This window comes from Gymnogyps californianus, chromosome 9, assembly GCF_018139145.2.
Source record: "Gymnogyps californianus isolate 813 chromosome 9, ASM1813914v2, whole genome shotgun sequence".
Taxonomy (NCBI): Eukaryota; Metazoa; Chordata; class Aves; order Accipitriformes; family Cathartidae; genus Gymnogyps; species Gymnogyps californianus.
In genome coordinates, this window is record NC_059479.1 from 17,548,184 (window position 1) to 17,575,417 (window position 27,234).

The 27,234-nt window shown below is 46.4% G+C and overlaps 1 protein-coding gene across 2 annotated transcripts in view; it reads right to left on the reverse strand.

Annotated features, from left to right (window-relative positions):
- Positions 1 to 1,331: 1,331 nt before the first annotated feature.
- The window catches only part of TMEM255A (transmembrane protein 255A), a 28,231-nt gene continuing 2,328 nt past the window's right edge, over positions 1,332 to 27,234 (reverse strand). Inside the window, exons 2-9 of one of the 2 annotated variants that reach the window (XM_050901649.1) lie at positions 24,896 to 25,038; positions 20,306 to 20,368; positions 13,962 to 14,051; positions 11,998 to 12,060; positions 10,848 to 10,936; positions 7,940 to 8,099; positions 6,494 to 6,637; positions 1,332 to 2,930 (exon numbers count right to left, since the gene is read on the reverse strand). In XM_050901649.1, the coding sequence (XP_050757606.1) occupies positions 2,772 to 2,930; positions 6,494 to 6,637; positions 7,940 to 8,099; positions 10,848 to 10,936; positions 11,998 to 12,060; positions 13,962 to 14,051; positions 20,306 to 20,368; positions 24,896 to 25,038 (911 nt within the window). In that variant the 3' untranslated portion in view covers positions 1,332 to 2,771. Of the gene's footprint in view, positions 2,931 to 6,493; positions 6,638 to 7,939; positions 8,103 to 10,847; positions 10,937 to 11,997; positions 12,061 to 13,961; positions 14,052 to 20,305; positions 20,369 to 24,895; positions 25,039 to 27,234 lie in introns of both variants that reach the window. The other variant, XM_050901648.1, reaches the window with a different exon arrangement.

Genomic DNA, 27,234 nt, shown 5'->3' on the forward strand with positions numbered 1-27,234 from the left:
CTTTTAAAAAGAGAAATTAAAAAATGGTGTTTCTGGCTAATCCTGGTAGAAACACCAGTTTCCAATATAGCAAATAGTTTTTTGGGGGGTTTTGTTGTTGTTTGTTTAGTTTTCTGCTTTTTTTAAATGCATGATCCTAATATACTGGAATTCCTCAACTAACATTAAAGATGCTTGTAAAACAGTTAAGTTGCTAAAATGTAAAATGCAATTTATAAATGTTTACAAAAGTCACACAATTTTATTTAACTTTGGTAAAGTAATAAAAGGGTACATATGAGTCACAATCTTGACATTCTCATAAGAAATGATGAATACAGTGCAGAATGTTGCATTTACATTAAACGCTTAGTTTTACTCAAGCAGAAGGAAACAGGTAATTCAACAGAAAATCTCACCAGTAATTTTTTAAATGTGAAAATGGACTTGTCTTTTTATAGCGAATTTAAAGCAGCAATGTAATTTTTGCTTAAATATTCCTTAGAAAAAAATGAGAATTTGGATAATTTCCTAAGTTTAGTATTTGTCAACTCAGAACCAATGACACAATCATTTCCTAATTGTTTCTCTGCCACTAAGTTATGTTCCCCTCATGAGTTTCTTAGTCCTGTCCTGTACTGTCCCCTCATCCTTCTAGCCCTATTTAGTTGACAGGCACAAATGGTAGAGTATGGTTGTCAGAAGTGGGACAGGACTGTTAGCTTTTATTTCAAAGATGCAGCAATAAAATGTTTTCTGATATTAATGTGCCCCTCTGATTGTAGTTTTGTGGGGAGTTTTATCAGAAGAAGTACGGTCTATTTTGAAATTGCCCGTGATCTCTTTGTCAAGATTTAATCCAGGAAAATGTAATATAAAGTGGATGACGCCCTAGTATATAAATTTATGTCCAGTATGCAAATTTATAGGAGCTGCACTTCAACAATCTGTAGTAAAACAAAATGTCACTAGGATGTGTTCTGCATACACTACTGCTTTAAATCCCATGAGGTGTATTCCTTTCTCCAGCCATTTATTTTTCTTTGTTACTGGAGAAAAGTTACACTTGCTTCTGGATAAACAGTGTCATCCTTTAGCTTATTAATATACTGATTAGTATTTGACAGTGGAAATGATAAGGTTAACACATAGCCTAGCCTAAAGGCTTTGCAAATGCATAGGATTAAAAACAGCATTATAAAGTGTGGGTATACTTTGAAAAGTGAGATCAGATACTTCAGTGTTTGTTTTCCATGTTGACAGTATTTCTTTTTTTTTTTTTAGATTAAAAGTAGAGAGATGCCACAGTTTAAAATCCAACTGGATCCCCCCCCCCCCCCCCCCCCCCCCATGTATTCCACTTTTAGATTCTGAAAGCCAAATTTAGCTCTTAGGTACCTTTTTGTCTGCATCAGTTGAAAGTAAAGGTAGACAACTGAGGATTAGGGTCAACAATCTGATGCCAAGGAAATTAAATCTTTAGGAAATAAGGAGTAAAAAGTCAGTACCTTATTTTTATCCCTGAAGTAAGCAGTTGAGAACGCTCAGGTTGAGCAGCTCAGATCTGAACACTCATCTGAAATCACTTCCTGGAGTAGAACCACACTTTACAGGACAGTGTGTCACATAACAAAGCTGACCTTTTGTTATGCACGATGCATGCAAAATCTGTTGGAATCTAGATCAATCAGCACAGTCATCAGCTGAAGATTAAATGAAAGTCACAACAATAATTGCAAACTCCTATCAGTTTCATCCTATATTACAGGGTGTTGAATTTTATCCATGTGAGACTTGCATCTTGGAGAACTAGTAGTGGATATTCCTTATGTGCAGCCCATAATACAGCTACTAAACCAGTGCTTATTCAGGGTGCTGATTCAGTCCATTTAAAAAGTTAGAAGTACAAGCTTAAAAAAAAATTCCCAACCAAACAGAAAGGGGGAAAATAAAAAAAAGTTTTCACTGCACTGTTTCAGTGACTTGTGGACAGTTCCTGATGCTCTTTATAGGAATACAAGGAAGATTTAGGCAGTGCAACCACCCAAACTGTTTGACTTCAGCATTACTTACACAGAATTCAGAGAGACAACTCCATTTCACCTTCTATCTTAAGAAGCATCCTGAAATAAAAACAGCTTGCCTATTAAAGCTTTTCCCCTCAAAAAAGCAAGATTCCAATTGTTTTGCTAGACATACATGAAAATATCCTATGACGTTATCTCTTTTCATTAGCATTAAAGTTTGAGACACTGTTGCGGTTCCCCCCAAGATTTTTCCAGTGTGTAGGCTGTAACCAACAAGTGACATGAGCTAGGTTCTGTGGCCCCCAAAAATCGCAGCAACTGGAACCCCAAGGCCAAACAAAACAAGCGTTGAGCTGTCTGCAAGCACCCTCACCTTAAAGAGACTGATACTCTCCAGCAACTGTCGATCTTGGCTACCCTTACTTCAGCTTGGCACAAGATGGAGTAAGGCAGACCAGAATCTATCTGTGTTGTATCGCTTTATTAAAAACCAAGGACTACATGAACCTCGCGGTAAAACAAGGAGGCTGGAATTTAGGTCACCCGCTACTCACCGACACTGCAAAACATCAGCAGTCCCTTTCCTCATACTCCGTTGTTAAACCTCTGAAATAAGTCTCGCAAGAAAGAACAGTCCAATCTAATATTTGTATTTGCAATTATCTTCTGTATCTATCCTCCTGCTCCCTCCCACAGTAAAATATAAATACAAAATGTTCACAATTATTTCAATGGCAAATATTTTTTTCTTCTTTCCCACATTCTTTATGGTGTATAAGGTGGTGGCTTTTCAAAAGGTGGAAAATACGGTGGCGAGTAACGAGGCGGCGCATTAGAGGACCACATATAGCTGGGAGATGGCGACACTGACTGGGGGTCATCGGAGAGGCCAGAAGGAGTGGAGGCTGGAAACACACTGGAATGCTGCAGGGAGACGGCAAGAATGCTGTAATGTAACCACTTCTTAATGTAAAGGACCCTGGCAAAGCGATACTTCATTACCAAGCAGTGCAAAATCAACATTTCAAGGCTCACTATTGCAAAACATATGTACATACAAATAAATATTCAAATAACTTGTTGCATTCAAGGTAAGCACAGTCTGTAAGTAACAGTTTTGCATAATGAGACTCTTTAGACCTAAAACTGAAGAATGCATTAAAAAAAAAAAAATAAAAAATTTTCTTTCTCATCACTTCTGTGTACCTGGTGCGTTTCACAGAGGCTGGACAACTGAAAACTGATGAGTCTCTTTCAAATCTTGGGTTTCAAACATCAGCCCGTAGCAACAATGAACAAGCTGCAGATAATTTCTTTTTACGCTACTTTTTCTCTTCATCACAAATAAAAAACCCCCAGAAATTAATGATAACAAAATCATTTATTCCTTCAGTAAGTAAAAAGCTTGAAAAGGTGGAGAAACAAAATTTGTGCATGCCTGAAGATTAATTTCTGCTCTCCAAAATACCTTCATTATCAAAAATACCTTAGGTCTAAAGCCTCAAGTCATACGGTGCTGGCGCTGTCAGAGACCTGCACACAGGCTGTGTTCTCTCCAGAAACAGGCCAGACAAACAGGCAATAAAATACAGTCACTTGCATTCGCTCCTCTGGCCACTAATACACCGTGGTTTTATCCCCGACAGTCATGCTGTGCCCTGTGCTGCTGTTGGCCATCTGGCCCACCTGAACAAGCCACCTGCAGAGCGAGCAGTGTTGGATGGCGCTTGGCCGTGCCACCGGCACGCTGGAGCAGAGCACCTTTCTGCTCTGGCGCTCAGGCACCACGCACCCTTCACCACCCTTCGGCTGCAGGCACGGACTGCAAATCCCAAATGTGCCCGGCTTAAAGCCCCGGCAGAGACAGAAGCGTGAGGAGGATCTGCACCGTGCTGCAAGGGGCACGGGAGTGCATGCCGAGGGACCTGTGCCAGGGGCGGCGAGGCAGAGCTGTATGCAGTGGTGACCACGTACAAGGTCGGAGGCGACCATGTGATTTTACCTCGGTGGGTGGAGGGATGATGGACTCCGCAGTAACAGCAGGTTGTTTTCAAACAGCATCTTTTTTGTCTCACTCCCCTAACACCAACCTGTGATGGTTTAGTAAGTGGATATACAGACCACGAAAGCCCAGCCTGCTCATTGAGGACCTCACAGAAAGCCATACAAACCGTTCCCGTTTCAAACAACGCAACAGCTCTTCTATCACGTCCCAGTTCACCTAAAGCCCAATGCGTGGGAGCCCCCAGACAGCAAAGACTTTTGGAAGGGCACTGCCACAGCGACATGGTGGCGGCACTCATTAGCAAACGCAGCCCTGGGTTATCACCATTACAAAACGCCTGTGCCCAGCTGCCTCAGCCACAGCCACGAGTCCTGGAGGAGAGCTGCCGTGGCTGCAAGCCTGGCTCGCACCAACTGCAGGCAGCAGCCTGGCTTTGTTAATGAAGCTGGTGGCTGGGCAGATGGCACTCATTCCTCTTTCGACGGGGGGTGAAAGGCAGAGGCGGCCACCGCTCACCTGCGCTCTCTCATCAGAGCCAAACATGGCTCATGGCCTGCAGAAGTCAAAATGCTGCAGGACTGAGACCTTCTCATCCCATTGCCCCCAACCAAGCACATCAAGTGAGGAGTAAGATACTGGCACTACTTCCACCAGGGCCCTTTCCTCCTGCCCAGTTCCCGTCATGGCCCACTGCAAGGGCCTGCTGCCTTCCTCACCACAACCGGCTGGGTGGAGTGTGCCATGGCACAAGCGGTGGCTGCTGCAACACCCATCAGCTTGTGCTCCTCCAAAAACCAGAGAGCTGGGTCTCTGTTTTAGAGTTATGTGTGAAAGCCAGGCTCTTGCAGGGGCACAGGCTTCCTCAGAAATTCTGGAGTGTTGTTTTTTTTTTTTCCTGTGAAAGATGTGTGGGATGAGTGGGAAGCACTGACTTGGCCAATTCTTGCACCAGAGGGAGTGCAGCCTTCAAAAGGGATTTGAGAGGCAAGGCTGGGCTTGCTCCATGTGCTGTAGGATGGCAGGGGAGAAGGTGTCAGGGTGGTACAGACACTGCTCGGGTCAGAGCAGGGCTCAAGGCAAGAGAGTCTCCACAGCTAGAGGCCTCAGCTAATGCTTTCACGCAGGCCCTCAAGTTCCCTGGAAGATAAGCAAGGCTTAGACTTGGAATTGCATTGGAAAGAGAGACTTGGCTATTTTAAATTTAGATTACCTCAATTTATGCCCAGCTTTTGTGCTGGCTCCTAAGCCAACACCTGTGCTCACAGCAGTGAGACACAGAGAGACTTTCATCTGTCCAGCTGAGCTGTAAGCGTTAGCAGAGCCCCAGCAGTACTTCTAGTTGAAAAGCAGGGCAAATCCACCCATGCTGAGCTCTCTGCTGGTACTGTGGCTGCAATACAGACAAACCCCGAGTTAAACAGCGCTTAGTACCAGCCAAGCAGCTGAGAAGAGGACTTCGCAGCAGAGCTTGGTTTCGTATGCGCCGAGGTTGGCATTTTTGTAACTGTAAAAAGTTATACAACACTACTGACTGTCCCAGGTTGCATTAATCTCAAAAATGAGTCACCAATCTGTATAAATAAGTCCTAGAAATTCTGATGTAAATGTTCAAATATTTCTAGGAAGCCCTGACAACAGTGTTGTCTAGTGGCACTAGCAGTCAAACCAGAAAGGTTTAGATTCATGTTACCTCTAATGCGTGAGGGAAACGGTGGCTATCACAGAGCACACCTCTTAGCTGATGTCCAAGACCTTAAGCTCCTGTTAATAAAAAAAGTCTCCAGCCCTGATGGTTACAAAGAAAACGTATGATGTGTTAAAGTTAACATCACTGTGGTAACATGTGTTAAAGTTAACATCACTGTGGTAACATCCACCTGACAGAAGAACTGAGGAGGAAATGTCCTCATCTGCTTCAACAAGTGAAAGCTGATGTTGACAACAAGGTTCACATGAAATCACCATTTCCAACAGCACAGCTCCACAACTCAGAAGAGGAAGGTGATGTCTGCAGGGACCATTCTTAGACCAGCTGAAGCGTGTTGAAAAAATACACAACAGAAGAGCTTTTCAGTCAGTACGTGTCTTCAGGAGCTCAAACAGCTTGTTTTCAAAAGCTCATCTGTTTCTCTCAGACATAGCAGTTGGCCTAATAAAAAGTAGCACCTGAACACCTCGCTTTGCCTCTGTCCTCAGAGCATTGCGTGTTCCAGAGGCAATGCCTATTTTTAATGTGGCCTCTACCAGTGAAGGACGGGGGAGGCAGGCAGCAGGTTCTGTTGCCTTCTCTTCAAGGACAGCTTTCAGGAAAACAGTGCCTTAGTAAGAGAGAGCACTGCCTAGTAGGAAAGATTTGGTATTCTCTGCAGGAACAGGAAAATTAAACTGTGTGAATGACAGGAAGACAGGCCTCCAGAGTCCTGCAGACCGGCTGGATTTAACCTTGCTGCTAAACAAGAAAACATCCTGTAATGTTCCCTACCTGAAAGTCGTATGCGGAGTAGGGAGGCAGGTGAGGAGTGCTGTGGTAGTAGGTGTTATAAGATGTCACTTGTGGCCTTGAGTAGTAGGACACCGAAGGGTGTGCATTTTCAACCGTACAGTTCAGCGTAGGGAGGGAAGGAGTCTGTTACAACAAAAAGAAGAGAATCTCAGGCTACCAACCAAGTCACAGAAAGCTGACAGCTGAATGAAAGCAGAAATGATTTAAAGGAGCACTGTGTGTCTTTAGAGCTCAACTCTCTCAAATTAGCAACTGGCAATCCGGTTTCCTCTTAGGCAGCAGGTAAGTCCTGAGGTCATTTCATTCCTCAGCCACCTATTGTTTCCTCTCAGATTCCACAGAACAAGCTGGTAATAGCCCAGTGCACGCCAGTACTCAAACAAAACAACTGTTCAGATTGCATCTTCACAAGTAGGAGAAAGAATCCATTAATTTTGATTATTCTGTTGTTCAGTGCATTTTGAGATCAGCATATTTCAACTCCTCTCATACTGCTGTTCACAGACACTTCTATATATCTTTTTTTGCAGAGGTTTACAGGCTGTCTGGTGTGGATCAAATCTCTAAATGCCATGATGCACAGCTGGGAGTGTGTATCCTGTTTTGTTTGGGAAGATCTTGGTGAGTCTGAAAAGAGTGTAGGAAAGTTCAGAGTTCTAAAATAAGGCACCCTTAATACAGGGCCCCAAGATTTATTTGTAAGAAAAATGTATTGCCAGGACAACAAATGCTCTTTTCTGGGTGTCTCATTTTGTATTATTCCAAATGAGTCACAAGACACCGAAAAAAGCCCCAAATTTATCTGTTGAATGTTCAGTTATCCCCATTGATTTGTCCTCTGCAGAACGAAACTGTGTGGAAGGTAAGAGGCAGCCTGGTTAAGTGAGGGTATTTCAAAGCTCACGTTGTCAGAACAGCATTTTTTTCATTATCTGAAGTTTGCAATCTTTCACCTGGTTTTGGTCCCCAGTTCACCCTCTTAGATTCTGCACCATGAAGAAACTAGATGGAGAGTTTCAGCCTAACACAGCTGCTTAAACAGTCTGTAAAGCTCAGAACCCTACTACTGCTATAAAATCAACAATTCATGAGCAACTACCACACGTTTCCTTGGAGAAGGTCAATGCTATGAAAAGGAAGATCCATTTTTAAGAAAGAGCTTATTTTTATTCATTCCAGTATTGCCAACACCTCTGAGGTTTGTTTTGAAAATACAATCTCCCAATTCTGTTCATCTTTTCTGTGTTCAGGTGGTGACACCAGATCAAAAAAGTGAATCATTTCCACTTTCTCCTTACAGCTATTTTGCAGTGATGCATAGATCATTTGCATTGAAATACCAATAGCTGTTTTCATGACTATTTTGAAAAGGCAATTTGCCTGATGTGTTTCGTTTAATGCACAGAGAAACTGGTACCATCTTACCATGTCTTTAAAGCCTCCAAGTATCGCTGCTGTAATGATCCCTAGGAATAGCCCCACTATGTTCAGAATCGTTGCTGACCAAAGCAAGTGGTAAAGGTGGATGATGTCCTGGCAGCTGCTGACATCAATGTATTCATAGTAGCCTCCAGAAATCTCTACTCTGCTAGATTAGAAAAAAAACCAACAATAATGATAAAAAAAATGAACCACACATCATAAAACCTAAGCACTTCTGCTAGACAGTAAAATGCATTCTGCAATTTAATGATAGCCTGGACCTAACTACCAAGGGAGTGGGGATAAAGCCTGCTAGATCCCATGCTTGCGGCATCTGAAATCTCTCTGCGTGACAACGGCAGAAGACGGCTTGATCTGTTGTGAAACAAGTCCCGCAAGGCCTGCCAACACCCAAATGATCTTGAGTCTGAATCTGCCTCTTACTTCTATCATCTGAAATCTCCACAGAGATCCTGGAGGCTTCCCAAGGACAAACCGGTCTTGGAATTATGCAGGGAAATCAGTCCGTGCCCCGAGGAGCAGCAGCTGCCCCTCAGGGCAGCACTGGCTGCTTCTCACAGCCGTAAGAGCAGCTGGGTGGGACAGGCAGAGGAGAGCACAGCTGGCCTCCCGGCACCGCAGGGCTTGGCCACAAAGCTCATCCCACTCAGCTGCTCTGCTCCAGCTGCCTGCCCTTTGCAGCTCTACAACGGCACGGGCTGGCAGGACCCCTGGGACCTGGCAGAGAGAGGTCTTTCTGCTCACATTTTTAAGCTTTTCCACATACAGAAAAGAGATGGAGAAAACTCAGTCGAATACACTTAGGTCATTATTTTGGAAAGGGAAGAGCGGCTCCTGCAACATGTGGGCTGGAGTCTCACAGGCGGGATTCTTCAGTAATGACTGCTCTGACTGCCGCTTGGGGGAATAGGCTGGCCTTCGGCATAACTTACCAGATATAGTGGGCTACAGCAAATTCCCCTTAAGAAAACGTATTTATCAGGGACAAACAATACTAAGGGCTTATGAATGACTTATCTCCCAGCTCATGTATGGGGTTAGGCTCAAACTGCACAAGGGCTTTGAGGAAATGGGGAAGAACAGCCTCATATTTAAGGCCAAGAAGCAGGAGATCCAGGCTCAGCTTCCCAGCAGACTCTGCAAGGCCTGCAGGAACCTGCCCCCTTTCACAAGAGCCACCCTCCTTCCCTCATTACTCAATTTCGGTTTCTTCCTTTCCTTTTTTCCATATCTTGTTGTAGCGGGCCACTGCAGAAGACACTGCAACAAGGAGGCAGGGATTTCAAGCAGAATCGAGGCAGAGCATAACCACAGGTTGTAAAAACCTGTACGTCAGCCTGCATGACCTCTGTATAACCTGAGCACATACCGTGACTGCCTTTAACAATACAACCTGTATGTACTGTTTGCAAGAGCTCGTTCCTATGGAGATGTGTGAGAGTGTAAAGCTGTCAGCGAGCCTTGGTGCACCACTGAGAACATTCAGCATTGTACAGATAAGTACAGCATGTACTTATCAACAGGAAGGGGCTCGTCCAATGCTGCCACAGCCGGGGTTCCCAGCATCAGGAGGGATGCAAGATTGCTGTCACTTTTTCTATAATTTCCATCCTTTACAAAATATGTGAGCTAACCAGCCTTGAGCATCCATGACTTTCTTCCTCGGATCCCAAAAGAACCAGCACCTCCTCAGTGCAGAACACTTGTGTGGTACTAAGCAAGATTGAGATGTTAACAACTGATATCTTATATCAGAGAGGGGAAAATGGGTCAGAGGCAGGACCCTGAACCAGCCTGACGGGTGGGAGGGGGGGAGAAAAAGGAAAAAAAAAAGATACAGAAAAGTTACAAATTTTTCTATTTCAATCACTTCTCTGTGTATCGCTCTCTTGAGCTAGTAAAAAGGGATCGTGTTCTGTAAAGTGTCAAAGGAAAGTGTGAGCTTCACCGCTCTGCAGTGGCTTCCACAGAAACAAAGTCCTACAGAGACCAGGGATTACCCTTCCCAGCACACAGAACCACCCTCTCCCAACAGCAGTTTTGATCTTCCTCCACCGCAGTCAATGATTTAAGTGGGGGCCAGCCCAACAAGTACTGTGAGAAATGCTAAGCCTGAAACAGCACTAGGCAAGAGCCAGCACTAAAAAAATCAATTTATTAATTTCTTGCTGACACACGTTAGGCACTCCAAATGATATAAGCAGCGCATGCTGTAAATTAAGTTGGCTTAGGCACAGTAGCCAGATCTAATGATGGTGTGATCACTATGCAGTGGTTCTTGATTGGTAACCACCCTTCTGACTCATCTTTGCACAGTGCTGGTACACCTTCCAACCTCTCGTGACTATGAAAGATATTCACTGGGCAGAGAGGACACTGATTTATGAACATGCAGGTGGCACCAGCCTGCGAACTCTCCTCCCTGTTAGCAGGGTGGGGAATGAAATGGTGACAAGGTGAGGAAGAACAGCGTCCCGGTTTTTACATCTTCAATATTCTAAAACAAAATAAAACCCAGCTAACGAGCAGTGCCAACAGAGAAGGAAGGTGTTAGGACAAGGGACACTCAATAGGGGAAAAACTGGGGAAGGCACCAAGCATGGAAGCAATGGAAACTCCCACCCTCTTCATTTTTCCAGCTGGGCTGGCCCAGAGCATGCTCACCCGTAGCTGGGATGGCTTTAGTGTATTTCATACACCCCTTTACTTGGTTATCTTTTGCCTGGGAGTCCTCGTGGCTAGCAACTACAGCTTAAGATCCCTTCCCACAACAGCTGTCATTAACTGATACTTTGCTCCTGCCCTATCCTGGCCCTTCAGACACCTGCAAACCAGCACGACCACTGCTCGCCCTTCCCACGGCCAGGAATGGTATTTTTAGCTTACTCACTTTCCACAGTTGTACAGGTCACAGCAGAAGCAGGTGTTGGTTTTTATTTTCGGCGTGCAAGGTGCACGGCGCTGTGGGTGACAGATTGCCTGTGTGAACACAGAAAAAATACATAAAGCACATAAGGACATAATCACCAAACACGGTTTCTGCTGCTATTTGGCCTGCTGTACATGTAGATTTTGCACTGATCTCCAGATTAGCCCCAGGCAGATTTTCCTTTCCTTATCTTGCAGCACAGCTCCTACAAAGTACACAGTTATACTGGAATAAAGACACACTAGGCTAGAACAGACCAGCGTTTCCTTTCACCATGGGGAAGTCATAGATAAGCATGTGCCTGCATAGGAAGGGGGTTGTGCAACTCTTACATGCAGCCAAGACCTTGTTGAACTAACACTCCTCACCACACAGCAACTCAGAGCAAAGAGTTGTCGATAGGATGATACAAACTGAGAGCAAGATTCCCATATTGGTGAATAACTGACTAAAGCGGTTCATTGTCTGCCTGTGGGTAATAACACCCAAGCTCGCATGGACAGTCTTTGGGCTGAAAGGAGAATGGACCCCACCAGTGGCACCGGGTAGTACTTACTTTGCACCTCAAGCAAGCATTTTAATTTGGAATATAGTGGTTATTCAAAACTACTTGGGAACTTGTGAGGAAATCTCAGAGAGACTCTCAGTGCACAGCAAAGGCAGCCAAAGATGTCCACACACACTATCAGTGTGTGGCAGGAACATCCGTCCCCAACGGGCTTCTCTTTGGAGAAGACAATAGACAGCAGAGGTGCAGAAGCTGGTATATGTTGCTCGTATCCACAGAAATTACTGCTGTCTGAACTCTTAACACACCACCCTGCTCCTGTAATGAATGTGCAGCTGAAGATCTAGAGAAACTGGTGTATCTTCCTGTCCCCCATCCCCTCCTCTCCACCTGCTCCTTCACTAATGAGGCAGTACCAAGTGTGGAGGAATTCACTCCTTGAGTCCTCCCAGCACCCCGCTCCTGCCCCAGGCCCAGCCTCCCACCCCCTCCTCGCTTCGCAAACCTCCGGGACACCGGAGCAGCAGCTTGGCAGCAGGTTCCTCCACCTGCACCATGAAGCTGGCCCCTTCATGGAGACAGCACAGCTGAACCTGCTCTCACCTCTGGTGGGGTCGTACTCTTGGAGTAGTACTGACATCGCCCTGCGTACAGCGGCCTCAGATCCTGCCGACGAAAAAGCACCAGCCTTAGCATTGCAGCGAAATCAAAATCAGCTAGCTGGTCTGGGGAAAGGGGCCAGGCTTTAGAGAGACCCTGCTCTCGCATCAGCACCTCAATACAGTGGCTGTTCTGCAACATCCCCACCCACGGCAGCCCCCCACCCCAGCCCCAGGTGATGTTTAACCCTGGTCCTTGGAGACATGTATTTGTTGCAGCTAGCACAGGAGGAGCAGGCTCTTAAGCCAGGCTCGTTTGGGTGAGGGTGGCCACCCCGAACTGAATGATTCATTCCTCATCCCCCCAGACACACCCCAGGGCTGCCTGACGTGTTTCCGAGTGTTCTTCATGCTGAATCATAACAATTTCTCATTAAATTGCTGGCAAATTTGTCTTTCTGGGCTCAAGTGACTTGTGGGAAAGCTCTGGAGGATTACCAATGGCTCAGCCTGCAAACATGCATTAACGTCTCACTTTGGGGCAGCCTGGTCCCCAGGGCAAAACCTCAGGGAAAGCAACGCTGGATACGAGCCCTTCCCAGGAGCAGCCGGACTTGCTCTCTGGGCGTCTGATCCAAAGCGCGGGGTGGCAGGGCAGCGGCAGCAGCAGGCAATAGGGGGAACGCTATGTGCTAGCGTGGCAGGAGCACGTCTCCAGCAAGACGGTGACATTTTTGGACTGTTAGGGGGTGAAGCGAGGCCAAAAGCACGTCCGTTCATCAAGAGGCAGAAACCAGAGCTCTTGTCATACCAACTGCTCAGCTCTGGCTGCGTCAGACACGCAGACATCCCCGGGGCCAGCCGGGAGGAGATGCCAGCTCCTGCCATCACCCAACCCATGAGGTCAGCACCTAAAAATCCCAGAGCAAGTCTGCAGGGCTCAGACCCACACGGCCAGGATCAGCAGTCAAAGGAGCTTCACCTTTTTATCAAAGCTAATGCTTCACATGCCCTCGCAAGGGGGGGGTCAGAGATGGCCAAGACTTGCTGGTTGCATCCAGACAGACGGAGACCTATCACGCAGCTGAGCGGAGCTGCCCTTTGCTCTGTCAGCAAATCCTGCCGTCCAGCCGTCTTTCTACCATTGGAACACTCAGGGGCAGGAAAGGGGAGCCAGCTGACACAGGGAGTTTCTGCTTCATGGGTAATTCTAACCTTCTGAAAATCCTTTTCATTCTGATCACAAATAAACCCCAAATCTGTCTTTTTAATCCCATTTTGCCAAAAATTTCAAAAAAAGTCATCAAACTGCAGAGTTGCGGGACAAAAATCTGTTTGCAGTTATAAATTTCAATTAAAAAGTTGAAATGGAATTGTGTTTTTTCATTTCTATACTAATAACTGAAGCTTTTGCATGTCCCACTGTACTAGCGATTGGTCATGACAGCAGTAGCTCATATTTTTTTAAGTCATCGAATGGAAACTGAGAACCTCCTGCAAATGCTTCCTGTTTATAATGTAACACTTTAATGAGCTTCGTATTGCATTGCTTCATTCTACTACAACATCCAGTGGTTCAATCAGCATTAAGAACTACCTCTGCTAACATTTAAAATACAATAGATGTTACTGCTCATATATTGTCCCTTGGCAATAGCTGTAATTCACATTACATCTTACAGTTTTGAGACTCAGTAAACACATAAAGCATACACAAAAAAACTAAAGCAAAGTTTTAAGATCTTAATGCTTGCTGCTAATTTCAAAATATTTTTGAAAAACTGATACATTTTTCTAAAGTTTATGATTTAGAATACATTTTTCTAAAGTTTATGATTTAGAACAGTATTCAGCACATGACATACATTTACAGGGTTTGATGTGGCCTGATACGGGATTACAGACACCATCACTTGTTTTCCTAGAGTAAAAGCATTGCAGGACCTGTGTTTTCCTGGAAGCACTTACTATGTGTCTGGCAGCAAAGACACCGTCTACTATGGCACAGCAGAACGCAGCAATCACGCCAAAGCTGATGAAGACGATCGATGCGACCAGCTGAGAAAGGAAAACAAAGCAAAGTATCATCTGCCTCTCCACAACCAAGCATTTCGTGCCCCCTCCACGAGGATACGTAAACCACAGTCAATAAGCCCTCAAGCAATCAATGACCCAAATGTTTGCCCAGGCTGCACAGACTGGTCTCATTGAAGGCAATGGGATGTGCGTGTCAAAGGAGAGCGTCTGCTCCTGCAAGGCGGCAGGAGTAGGAGCGTTCTGCCAGACTGGTTCTCTGGGGACTTGATGTTGTAATGCAGGTTTTTCCATGACTCCAAAGCGCTAAACTTAGGCTGAGGATACACCTCCTCTTCTGGCTGCTGCTGCCCTTAACTCTTCCCTGGAGAGAAAGGAGGGGATTTCTTCTCTCCCCATCCTGGAATGCTGTGGGGAGCGGCTCCTGTGAACGCTTCCCAGGCTGTAAGAACACAGGAGACTGCTGTGTGCCAACCTCTCTGGTGGGACTGCGCCTTCAGGAAACAACGCTTTCATGCAAGCATAAGCACAAAGCCGTGAGACCAGAAGACAGGTGACCAGCCTACGCCATCGGTGCTGTACACCCTCACAGCAGCCTGGCTGGGCTCCTCGGTGCTGGGTTGCGGCGAGCACAGCCCACAGGGCCTCCCCCTGGCTTGGGGGAGCTGCCAGGAGAGAGATGTCCACCTTCAGCTCAAGGAGGGAAGTCAGACAGGTCCAATCCTCTTCCGCTGGCCGCATCGTGCCCATTCTTAAAATTAGGGTGAAAGCGTTCAGAAGGCAAACCAGAAATACTCAAACCCCAACCCAGGTATGAGAAACAAAGTCTCTACTCCCACTACGCCATTTTAAACACCACCTCTGCCAAAGAGCCAGTGCTCAGCTGGGGAAACCATGCACGAGTGCTGACACAACCCCTCTCCTCGCTCCTGAGCAGCAGCTCAGCCACTGCCAGCGGGCTCCAGACCAGCTCATCACACACAGAGCTCCCAATACTGATCCCAATGCCCCTTGCCAAAGCACATCAGGGATATCGACAGGGCCATGGAGGAAGGGCAAGCACGGCATTCAAACAGACAGGTTCACAAAGATGTTGCTTGGGGAACAGCAGTATTTCCATTTAAAGAACTGAAAGCTTTAGTGGGTTTTTCCCTGGTGGTTTTCCACTCCAGTGAGCACAGCCTGCAAGTGTTGGTCGCTGGCAGCTGTTAAAAACTGCTTCTCCACAAGTACAAAGGTGACTCTGGTCATCGGGAGCTTTGAGCAGTAGTTAAAATCACTAATAGCACAAATACAAAAATAACAGTTAGCTTGGCCAGTACTGACAGATACCTCAGGTATCCTGGCACGGAGATGTTTGTTTTAAAGCTCCAGGTGCTGAGTTTGCTCAAAGACCTTGGTGCCTGCCACTGCACGAGGATCCAGATCTCAGAAAGACAAGCCAAACCCCTTCACAAACACAAGCCAGAAGGATCCTATGTGCATTCTTAAAGTACCTCAGGATCTTTAGGTTAATCACCCTGTTTCTATCTAAACCTCCCTCAGTGAAAACAGACCTTCCTCCAGCAACATCCACGTGCAGACCAGGTCAGCCTGAGCAATGAGTGGAGATGCAGGAGGGCTCACTTGGGACAGTGGAAATGGTCCCTGTACAATTGCTTACTTCAGTTAGCTTCAAAATGAGAGAAAATAAAATGGTTTTCTAGATGAGACAAGTATTCAAGACGTACACTGTCCTACTGCAAATAAAAACTGCAGTAGTAGATAGAGCAGACTGTGAAATTAACCCAATGACCATACAAACAAGTCATGGTCTCTAGTAACAACCTGTTACTGGAATATTAGATGCTGTGCCACAAAGTACTTGCAGATGGCAGCAGGTGACAAGTTTTCCAGGATCAGGTCCTATGCTGGGACCCTGTTTCTTGTCAGCTGTAAACACCAGCATTTCCTCCCCACTCAGACCCACACCTTCGCCACATCTGAATCACAACTTGCACTATCCATTACAGCAGTCACCCTGTTTCACTACCACAACCAGTGAAACCACACAAGTGGAGAAAGCACAGCTTCTTAAAGTCTCGGTGGAAGAAATAGGTTTTATGGCTTAGGTTATTTTGTAGCAAGTTTAGTTTTTCTCTGTACTGTCCTTTGTTTCATACATACATACATAAAAGAGGATATTCTCCCTAAATAGCATGACCCTTGGAGATAGGAAGTGAGCCAAACACTAAACAGATACAATTAGGGTATTTGTCGGTCGCCCCTGATTGCAGATAGGAGCTGCTAATATGGTTATTTAAAATAATACAAGGTTAATGATGATACTTTCATAACAGCCCCACTAGGATATAAGGATCTGGTGTTAGAAATGGGTTTGCTTACTTTATTTACACACAGTTTCCTCTCTCTCAGCTGGAGAAAGAAAAGCCTGAAAACCAAACACTGAGAATTCATGATAAACAAACAGCAAATAAAACCATACAAATTTATTTTAAAAATCCCACGGTTTTCAACTAATCTCATGATTTGCCAACAAGATTTTTGATTTGGGGTTGACAATACTGTTACTGTAGCAAGCAGAAGTCCCTCTCAAGAGCTGTGTGGTATTAGTGATCAGTCTTCGCTCATCTAACTCCTGCTGAAGTCAGCCACACTGAGCAGCATTCGAACAAGAGCAGACAAACTGGGTTCAGATAGTGCAGGAACCACGAAGCAGGAGTGTCCTGGGCTGAGGTTCCCTTTAGGCCATGGTCCAGCAACACATAGGCTGCGAAGCTGTTGGTTACTACTTTTCCATGGCATGGACGACTGTCACAAAGGCACATAGAATGCTGACTCCTCTCACTTGAAAACTGCTGAGCAGGAAGCTCGGGTGTAAGTCAGAGCTGCCTGCAGCACTGGCTGGCAGGCAGCGCTGGCAGGCAGGCGGGCAGCGCCGCTGGGCAGCTGGCCCTCCCTGGGGGGACGAAAGCTCTCCCTTACCTTGACAAGTGGGAAGTGCAGACACACAGCATGAAAGCCAATACGCTCGGGTGGGAAAAACGAGAAGGGTCTATTCCTGTCGGCAGGCTGGAGAGAAGTGAGGAGTGCTGCTTCAGGTTAGCTCTCCCCGTCAGCCACACTGGCTTGCTCGACTCCTCACGCTCCCCAGCCACCTTACGGGCAGAAACACGTACACAAGAACATGGCAGCAGAAGTTGCTTTTAGCTCTTCCTGCCATCACTGAGGAGCAACTGCGTAACAAGCAACACCAAGACTGCCTTTTAGCAAACTAGGACACTGGGGAAGTTGACAGAAGATTAAAAAAAAAAAAAAAAAAAAAAAATCCTGCACTGCCAGTGGTATTACGGAAACATGTAATGGACAAAGCTGCCACTGTAAAGTGCTCCTGGGCAAGGAGGAGATGTGACTAAAGCACAGGGACATAAGTGACAGCTACTGCATGTCCTCTCTGCGGTCAGGGCAGAGACACGCTAGCTGCCAACCAGTGACGCAATCCCTGCAAAGCTGGGTCACGCGTGCTTTTTAGGACACAAAATGAGAGACAGATGAAAAGAATAAACACGGGCTACTCAGGACTCTTCAGAATAAACAAACAAATCAAGTCAGAGCCATGCTGTCACTCATGGGCACTCCTGTGAAGAACGCAGGACTGCCATAACATGGTCATTGCTCAACCAGACCCTGACATGCTGCTAATACATGATGAGGAAGAGGCTTGGAAACCCTGCTAGGACAGAAAGAACAGGACATGTTGCTCTTGCAGAGCCAGGGTGAAAACAACAAACCCACCTCCCCTGCACCCTGTCTGACTGTCGGAAAGGCAGTTTTCCTCTCCTACAGGGTCTGCCTCACCCTCTCCCACCTGCTCTGCAGGGAGCACGCTATTTGCAAAGCAAAGGGCAAGGCAGCCCAGCCCAGCCTCTGGATTAGGACAAGCAGGAATTTCTCCCAACTCCCTCTGCAGCTTGGCAAATGTGCCCTAGCCTTGGTCAGCAGCACACCCTGCTAGTCTGATCCCTGAGCTCCCCCGCAGAGGCAGCTCCATCCCTGCAAAAGCAGGCAGCAGCGCTAGGCCAGCAGGACAGGCTGCGGGGACAGCACGATCCCCCCTTGGCCCTGTGCAACCTCATACAAGGAAGGCTGGAGAGATCTCGCTGCCAGAGCATGGGGCAACCACCGGGGAGGGGTGTCCTGGTTTCTGGCTGGGATAGAGTGAATTTTTTTCCTAGTAGCTGGTATAGTGTTATGTTTTGGATTTAGTAGGAAAATAATGTTGATAACACACTGATGTTTTCAGTTGCTGCTCAGTAGTGTTTATACTAAGTCAAGGATTTTTCAGCTTCTCCTGCCCAGCCAGCAAGAAGGCTGGAGGGGCACAAGAAGCTGGGAGGGGACACAGCCAGGACAGCTCACCCCAACTGGCCAAAGGGATATTCCATACCATATGACCTCATTCCCAGTATATAAACTGGGGGGAGTTGGCCGGGAGGGATGGATCACTGCTTGGGAACTAACTGGGCATCAGTCGGCGAGTGGTGAGCAATTGCATTGTGCATCACTTGTTTTGTATATTCTAATTCTTTTAGTAGTATTGTTATAATTTTATTATTATTATCATTATTATTATTTTCTTCCTTTCTCCTATTAAACTGTCTTTATGTCAACCCATGAGTTTTGGGTTTTGGTTTTTTTTTTTTTTTTTGATTCTCTCCTCCATCCCACTGGGTGGGGGGAGTGAGCAAGTGGCTGCGTGGTGCTTAGTTGCTGGCTGGGGTTAAACCACTACAAGAGGGATTGCAGCCGCTCTCCCAGGAGAGCCAAGCGGAGGCAGGAGGCAGGCATGCCCACAGAGCGCTCCAGGAGCTGGACATACCTCCCCACATGCTACCTCTAGCCAGCCACACACGGCAAGCAGAGAAAACAGGCTAGGAAAGACTGAGCTCGACAGCCTGCTGGGACCACATCAGGTACCAACTTCTTTCAGTCTCTCTCGCTACCCACACCTTTTGCTAAATTCTCCCAAAAGACTTCCCCCTACCCTAAGCCCTGTTACTGACACCTCCAAGCACTACAGCCCCTACCTTCAGGCACAGGCAGGAAGATGAGAGGTTTGTGAAACAGCGTCTGCAAGACATGCTTAGGGGCCATCAGAGACCCAGCCAGGTCCACACAAGTCTCCTGTGCTTGCCAAAGGGGGTAATCCGGGCCAGCTCTGTCCCCACTGCACAGAGAGACCCCCTCGTACCCCAGCACAAGCTCAGTTATGATCATATCGTACCAGCAGCGCTGGTCTCATCTGATTTGTGCTATCTGCACGTTCACTGCCCACCTGCTCTCTTCTGAACGTTGCTCCCATGGGATGGGACGCCACAGACCTGCCTAGACACCAGCTGCTCAGCCCCAGCATGCAAAAGCCTCCTTGCAGCATGAGGAGTGAACCAGAGAGCGCTGTGGTCCGCACATCTGGTCTAGCCAGCGTCTTCTGTGCTCCTCAGGTCCCCAACTGCTGCTTTACAGCATGCAAAGTTTCTTGGCTTTCCTTCCTATTTGAAGAGGTGTTTGGAAACAAGGACCAGCAACACGCATGTTAATCAGCAACACTGGAGAAGTTGGTTGCTTTTCAATTACACCAGTCTTCATGCTTTTCATCATGTCGGTATCTTGAGTGACTTTTCTCTAGGCATATCTAGAGCAGAGAGCTCTGAGCACTCCTGTCCTCAGGAAGGACTTTCTGCTGGGCCCTCTAAGGGCTTTCACCTCCAGTCTCCGGGCTGGCTGCTACACCACCTGCTTGATCTTCTTCTCTATCCTTTGCTTAGAATAGAAAGTGGCCAAAAGGAACTTTTGCAGAGCCCCACGCCTCTAAGAATTTATTTTAAAAGATTTAAAATAAATGTATTATGTTTATGTTATTTACCATATTATGTATCACATACTGTGATAGCTCAACAGAAAAAGCACTGGGTATGAGTCTGTGAAGCACTGACTACCCTGAAAACTCCAAACACTCAATTTCAAACCCTTTAAAAAAATCCCACTGAGTTCAATGAGACTGTGTATAGTCACTTTGTGCTTCCTTGAGCTTTTTTTTTTTTTTAATTTAAAAATATCAGGGTTAACAGCCTTGTTCTCCTGGGCTGCCAGGAACCATCTCTAGTTCTCAAGAGGTATGCAACACTACCCTGGAAGAGTTAGGAAAACAAATAATACTCTTTACATACAAAATTTGAGTTACTGTCATTTTTTAAAAAAAGTTTTTATAATGAACTTACCATTTGCCTTTTGTTTTCTATCAAGTTTGATCCAATTATTCCAAGAAACGACCCAAAACCAAGCTGAAAAACAACATATTGTTAGCATTTAGATCAGGACGACATCCAGCATATTTTACATACAGACAGAACACAATTAAATCCAGAAGCAGCAAAAGAACATACTGCGGATGTGTGAGCACTCTTCCTTCAGCAAGGAATCAGTGGAGTCTCTCACTAGCAGGAACTATCAAGTGTATCCCCTATATGACACTAGAAGCGTGTGTAGAAACCAAAAGGATGAGTTCTGAATTCCATCCCCTCCCCAGTGATGCTGAGAAATGGCTGGTGGATGAGGATATGCATTGCTGTTTTGGAACAACCCTACGAACACTCAGGAGCCTCCAGATGCAAACCTAGCAGGACCACATCACTAGCATCTGCAGGACCAGGCTTTTGTAACCTCACCAAGGGTGTGAGCAATCACCTAAGTTTTCAACTCAGAGAGTGTCTTGATGTGAAGTATGAAATAAGGGAGAATTATGCTCGGGAAGATTTAGCAGTTTTCTGCCTCCTTGTACTCCTCCCTCATTTCCAGGGGTGAGGATGCATCAACCAGGGTCTTCTACCAGAAGAGCTCATGCCAGCCCAGCCTACAGAATAAGCTACTCCAGCAAAAGCATCTTTTCTTGCTGCCGTAACTGACAACACTGTTCTTATTTCAGCTCAGTGAAGTCAGCCAGGAGTGCGATTTCCCACCTCCTTTCTCCATAGCCTTAAGCTATTTAGCTACACTAAATAGAAGTTTCTAGGACAGAGCACACCTCAGCCAGGGACTTCAAACAGGAACCAGACTACAGGGGGAGATGCAGAAGTACTTCTGTGTCACACCAAGAAAGGTCTTTGATCAGTGTAGAGCATATCCAACTCCACTTCTATGGGTCGGCAAAATGAGAAATGCCAGAAAAGTCCTACAGTTGGACTGGTCACATTAAGCAGGTACAAATCCAGTCAATAGACTAGGGGAGCAGTGAAGATCCAGGTGAGAATGCCAAATAACTGGCCAACTCCTCAGGAAGCAGAATAAGGCACGGGACAAGCTGCAGTGGTTCAAGAATGAGTCAACTAACCTGGAATTGATATTTTAAGATCCAGGAATAGAAAACAAAGGTTTAATAAGCCTGATACTAACAAGCAGAGGCATGTGCAGAGATTAGCAGACACAAACGTGATGAAAAGTTGGGCTTCAATGTTCCCCCGCTCTGCTTAAGCCCGGTAACATTTGGTGCAGTGCCGCGGGCAGCAAGGGCTGCTGGCTCAAACGGCAGGGATTAAAGCGGAGCAGCCGATCAGGCTGCTGCTTCCCGGCCGCCTGCCTTGCACTCTGAGCCTTGGAGACTGTTGTCCTCACATCAGGGACAAACTACCATGGTGGGAAGCACAGCAATGAAGGCAGGTGCTGCTTAACTCTGGGGCAGCAGGCAGGCAGGGCAGAGAGCCAAGGGCACTGCTGAACTGCCCCATCTGCCAGTGCTTCTGGGCTTACTATTTTGCTCAGCTTGGGCAAGCAACAACCCCCACCTTCCCCAAGTACAGGAGTTTTACAGCTCAGTTCCAAGCCCAAAACCTGGGAGATCCAGGCATAATTTTCAGTCTGGTGATGTTTAGCAGCAAGGAAGTTGTGTGGCAACACACGCCTAAGGCAAATGCTCATGAAAAACGTTTTGTGCCCTTTGAGCTTGATCCAACACATTTAAGAGAAACGTCCATGTGGTGTTTCAGAGGAGCCTCAAACCAAAAGGTGATATACTTAAGATAATTTAAGATAATTCAAAAAGAAGAAACTAGAGCAAGCCTGTACATCCAACAGGTGAAGACCAAATAAATCAGTGGATTCTCATTAATTAATGGGAATTCTCATTGCATTAATGGGAAAACCACTCGTTCTTCTACAGATGGGACAAAGAGATCTTGGTAATCTGCATCAGTTGCATCGCTTATTTGCTGGTGGATATGATCCCCTTGGATGTCTGTCTGAAAGGAGGACAGTACACAAAATGAACCTGCTTTTCCAGAGTAAAGCCCCAGGCCAACATGCTTGACAAGGAACCATTACAGAAGAGGTTTGCCAGCCAAAGCCTAAGAAAGGTCAGTCATTTACACAGATGCTGGAAGCTGGTATAGCTTGGAGACAACACACGTATCTCACAGAGCCTCACTTCCAGAAGGGTGCTTGCTCTCTGCACCTGATCGTTACTCTTGTCTCCTGAGCATCACTGTTACACTCTGGGCTTCCCAGGCCCAGGTCAGTCATCCAGCCACAGGTGAGGATATTTCCTACAGAGGCACAGCAAGGGTGTTCACAGATGTAGTCGTGAAGGTGGCAGTGGTCATGGAGGTGACCACCTCTGCTTCAGCTCCTCCAGTTGCGTCAATGAGGAACTGCACTATTTGGGGAAAAAAAACCCCAACCCCCCAAAAAACCCAACCAAACAAAATCCCACTGATGCATGGAAGATCTCCAGTGCCCAGTTCTGTCCTTCCTCGGGAGCAGAGGGCTGGGAAGATAATGCCTTGCATCAGACAGCCACTTCTTTGCATGTTTTGTCCCTGCACAAGAGGTGTTTGCCCAAGACACACAAGTTTAAGGAGGAAAGAACGGTGCATTAGGCATGGCAGCAATGAGACATCTGATGTCCCATGAGATGATCCCATCCATGGATCTGGTCCACACACGGAGAAGTCACCCAGCACACAAAGAGACTTCTGGCTCTATCTTTTCCTTACTAATGCAGGGTACTCAGGGTATGATTAATGGTGGTGCACCACTAACGGTGCACAGAAACCCCTGATGGAGATGCACGCAGGCCTAACATTCGTGTGAAGTTCTGGATGACAAGACCTGCAAGGAGCTGCTTCTTCGGGGCTGTGGAAACCACCTGCTCGGGAACAACTCACCGAGTACTCATGCACCACAGCAAGTCCTTTTTCCACAGTAAAGGGAGAAATCCCAGCTTGTTACGAAACATCAGCTATTTTAAGCACCTGCTGAAGCATCCAGCAGCACACTGAAATGTTTTTCTGTGCAGCGAGACAGGCGAGGTCATCACGCATTTCCACACAGCAGATTAATGAACTAACTGAGAAGGGGGGAATTTGGTGACAAACACAAACTGTCAGGGTGCCTCTGAAAAAAGTAACAACGCCTTTCCCAAGTCCAGGAATTCATTAATTCCTTGAGTAGACTGAGTCTTACAAGAGTGTAAGCGATGCTGACGTTCCCGAAGCATAAATAGCACAGGAGATGTCAAGGGGACGTGAACAACAGGCTCTACCCATCTGCATCAGTCTGCCTGACCTGCTCTGAAGCACGAGGTTCAACTCAGGCTGACAGAGCGTAGGCTAAGTGCGGAGAGTTTGAAGCCAGCCTGCCACCTTTCTCAACACCTTCCTTCTATACTTATCTTTAAAAAAGGTCAGGCCTAAATGCAGGAGTTACTGGGACAAGCCAGAAAACCAGTCCTAAATCAAAGAGGCCCAACACAGTCTGTAACTATGTTCCACGCTAATGGCTGTAAAGGGGCTTTCTTCAGTCATAGAAGAGGTTGTCCACAGAGAAGTATAAACCTCCCTGAGATCAGCAATGTGTGGCAAATAAATCAAACTGCAATAAGGCAAGAACAAGTCTCCACCTAGTTACCTGCACTGGCTTTAAGCCTCCAACTTCAAGGCTCCAAACCTAAACGCGCAGCACTCCACAGCTGTTACACCAGGAGCCTCTAGCTGGGGGGCTGCAGTTACACTCAACCGGCTAAGACACCTCATTTGGCTGCAGCTCAGTCCTTTCTGTGCTTCTTTTTGAGCATGTCTCAGACATGCACAGGAACGGACCAGGACTTGCTTTCCAGCTCGTGTTAGACCTCTGCTCATGCCGGGAAGGGCATGATGTACTTGCTCCTTATGCTTCTGCAGGAGGTTATACATCTCCTGGCAAGAAGGCTGGGCACCAGTGGTCTTCTCTAAATGAAGCCATTTGAAGCTACAAGATTGTCCTTTCCCATTTTCATCTGTTGATAACAAAAAAGAAGAAATGGATGTGCTAGCTGCTTTGATGTGCGTGCTCCCCTGGCAAGCTGCCACAGCTATTGCTAACATGCTTCTCCTCATCCAGGGACTCCGAATCGTTAAACACTTCTGCAAGTGAACTTTATGACCACAAGTCCACGTGAACAGCATTTCAAGACCTGGTCTCTCAACTGTTCTTGGCACCTATGGTCCTTTTTTGCCTTACTTCTGCCTGGGGTTAATGTGATGTATGCAAACAAAGAAGTTCTAAGGTTGCTTTGACTGACATAAGACCTATTTATCTGTCTCACCGTTAGCTCAAAAGCATGTTATTACCTAAGCTCAGAGGAAGCTGCCACTTGGATGGGATTTTTGCATGGGAATGAGCAGCAGGTGCAAAATAATAATAAAACAAATAAATCAAATGGCAATGAAGTAGCTGAGCACAATATTCAGGACAAGATCACCCTTTATAACATTTGCAGCATTACAAGGGACTTTGTAGGCAATAAGTTTTCTAGACCTACCTAGGAGTTCTATACTTACAATAACCCCTGGGTAATAACCTCCAACAGTCACATTTTGGGTTCTTGTTGTAGCAGCTAGGCCCACCGTTAGAATTAATACTGACACAATGAGGAGAGTCACAGTTACGTAGAGGGAATTTCTTTTTCTTCTATTGAACGACCCTAAAAACACACATACACAACAGAATTTGCTGATTCCATCTGGGGACAGTCACGGTACCGCAAATTTCTCCTCCCACCGCCAACCACATTGTGGTGAATTTTCTTTCTTCTAACTTGAGAATATTTTTGGGTTTGGCTGTCACTTTTCACCTTCACTAACATGCTTTATCAAGCGTTACTAGGGCATCTGAATTTACATTTACTTATCATTGCTCTGACGAAGATGAAGAGAGCCTTAAGAACTGTAACTTTGCAAAGCTCATTTGGAGACATCGGAGCCTCCCAGCCCCTCTGGCCTGGGACAAGTGAGCTAATGAGAAATATTACCATTAGGCATTTCCATATTTTCTGATCTGTCTACTTACATCAAGCTAAATAACCACACTGTATGCCACTTGTTTTTAGGGGGAAAATCTTGGCTGTAATCCTGTCATAAGGCATCCACACTTTTCCATCTAAATGAGACATCACCGCTAACAGCCACTTCTCCTCCTCCTGTAGTATCATCCTCTACTTTCAGCAAGGACCAGGTATTTTTAGATGCTTGAATAATGAATTTGTGGATTAGTAAAACTCATCTACAGCTGCCTGATTACGGGTTTTTTTCTTTTATATATTTATAGATCTCCCAAATGAGCATAAATATAAAATAGTCATTCCATCAGCCAAGAGGAAAGCTGGCTGCGACATTACACTCAGCAACATCTTTAGGCGTGTTTGTTCAGCGTGTGCTCTGCCATCTTTACATCACTTTGTGGAACAATCCTTTTGATTATATTTCATACATTACGTAGACGTAACCCAGCACCTGCGAGAGTGGTGGGTAGGATAACGCACTGTAATGGCCCCCTGCCGCACTCCCTGTGGGCCACTGGGGCCACCCTGAGTCCCATCCCCGCAGCCCGGGGCTCTCCAACGCACCCTGGGAGCAGGCAAAGGTATTTCCCACCCCAGAGGCTCCCAAGTGATGTGCATGTCACCAGCACTTCTCAGAGTGCTTCAGAGAAGGGAAGGGACACGCCCCAAGAGCAAGGAGCTGCTGCCACCATCGCCGAGCATATTCCCTAAAGCTAACCACGTCGGGAACCCCCATCTGAGGTGTTCAGCGGCTCCCTGACAGCCTGGTGAGATAAAACACCTGCAGAAAAGCTGGGAGGAAAGACTCAGCCAAGCCAACCACAACCTCCTTGTCCAAATTCTCCAGAGAGGGGAGCACACCAGGCCTTGCTGGGCAGCTTTCCGTCTTGAAGATGTACGCCCCAGGTGCTCACAGACCCTTCTTTAGGGTCCGCGCATATTTGCAGCACAGCTAGAGAGATCTTTTCACCCTAACAGCTATACCGATGCAGCCATACGGACACAGACTGGTACAAATTATCTCCCTGCCTCTGCAGGGACAGCTCTCCCCAGGGAAAAGGGCAGCAGCTCCCTGCTGCTCCTCCACACCCACTCCAACCTGACCCACCAGCCGTGCTGCTGGCAGGAGCGCTCCCTCTCCATGCCGGTCCATGCTCCTGGCTGGCACGGCTGCCATGGGCACAGGGCTGGATCATTTCACCCACACCAACCAGATGAGCTTGAAATGACAGACAAGTCCTAAACTTTGGGCCTAAAAGCCCGACACAAGGAGATGAAAGGCAAGAGAGGTTTATAAAGAAAAGCAACATCCTTTTTGACTGACCAGTGTCTCTGGAAGGAAAGCTCTCCACCCACAAACCTTCTGCTCATGTCCTTGGGCACAGCTGTGACCACACCACTGGGACACCACTGGGTCTAAGAGCAAGGAGCCTGACAACTAGTTTGTCCTTAGCTGGAATGAATAGCTAGACAGTTACTAATTTCAAACAAAATAAAATTAAGTAACTGCTACACAACCCTAAGATCCAGGCTGGATCTTTTATCAGTGATCCTTAATTTTTCATGCCATTTTTTAGAGGATGGAGATAAAGGTATCCAACTGTTTGCTGCAGGCTGTATTCAGGGTTAATCTTTTTATTCTCCTAAATCTGCCAAGTAAGTTAATAACATAAAATCTAGACTTCTAAAGCGTTCAAAATTCATCAAGATATTAGGCCATTCTGTATGTATTGCCTCCGAAATACATGCCTCCCCTTGTGCCACACTCCAGTTCCAATGTAGTCATTTAAATGCAAGTGTCACATAAACGTCTTAAAATTCCAAAGTACTGGGACCAAA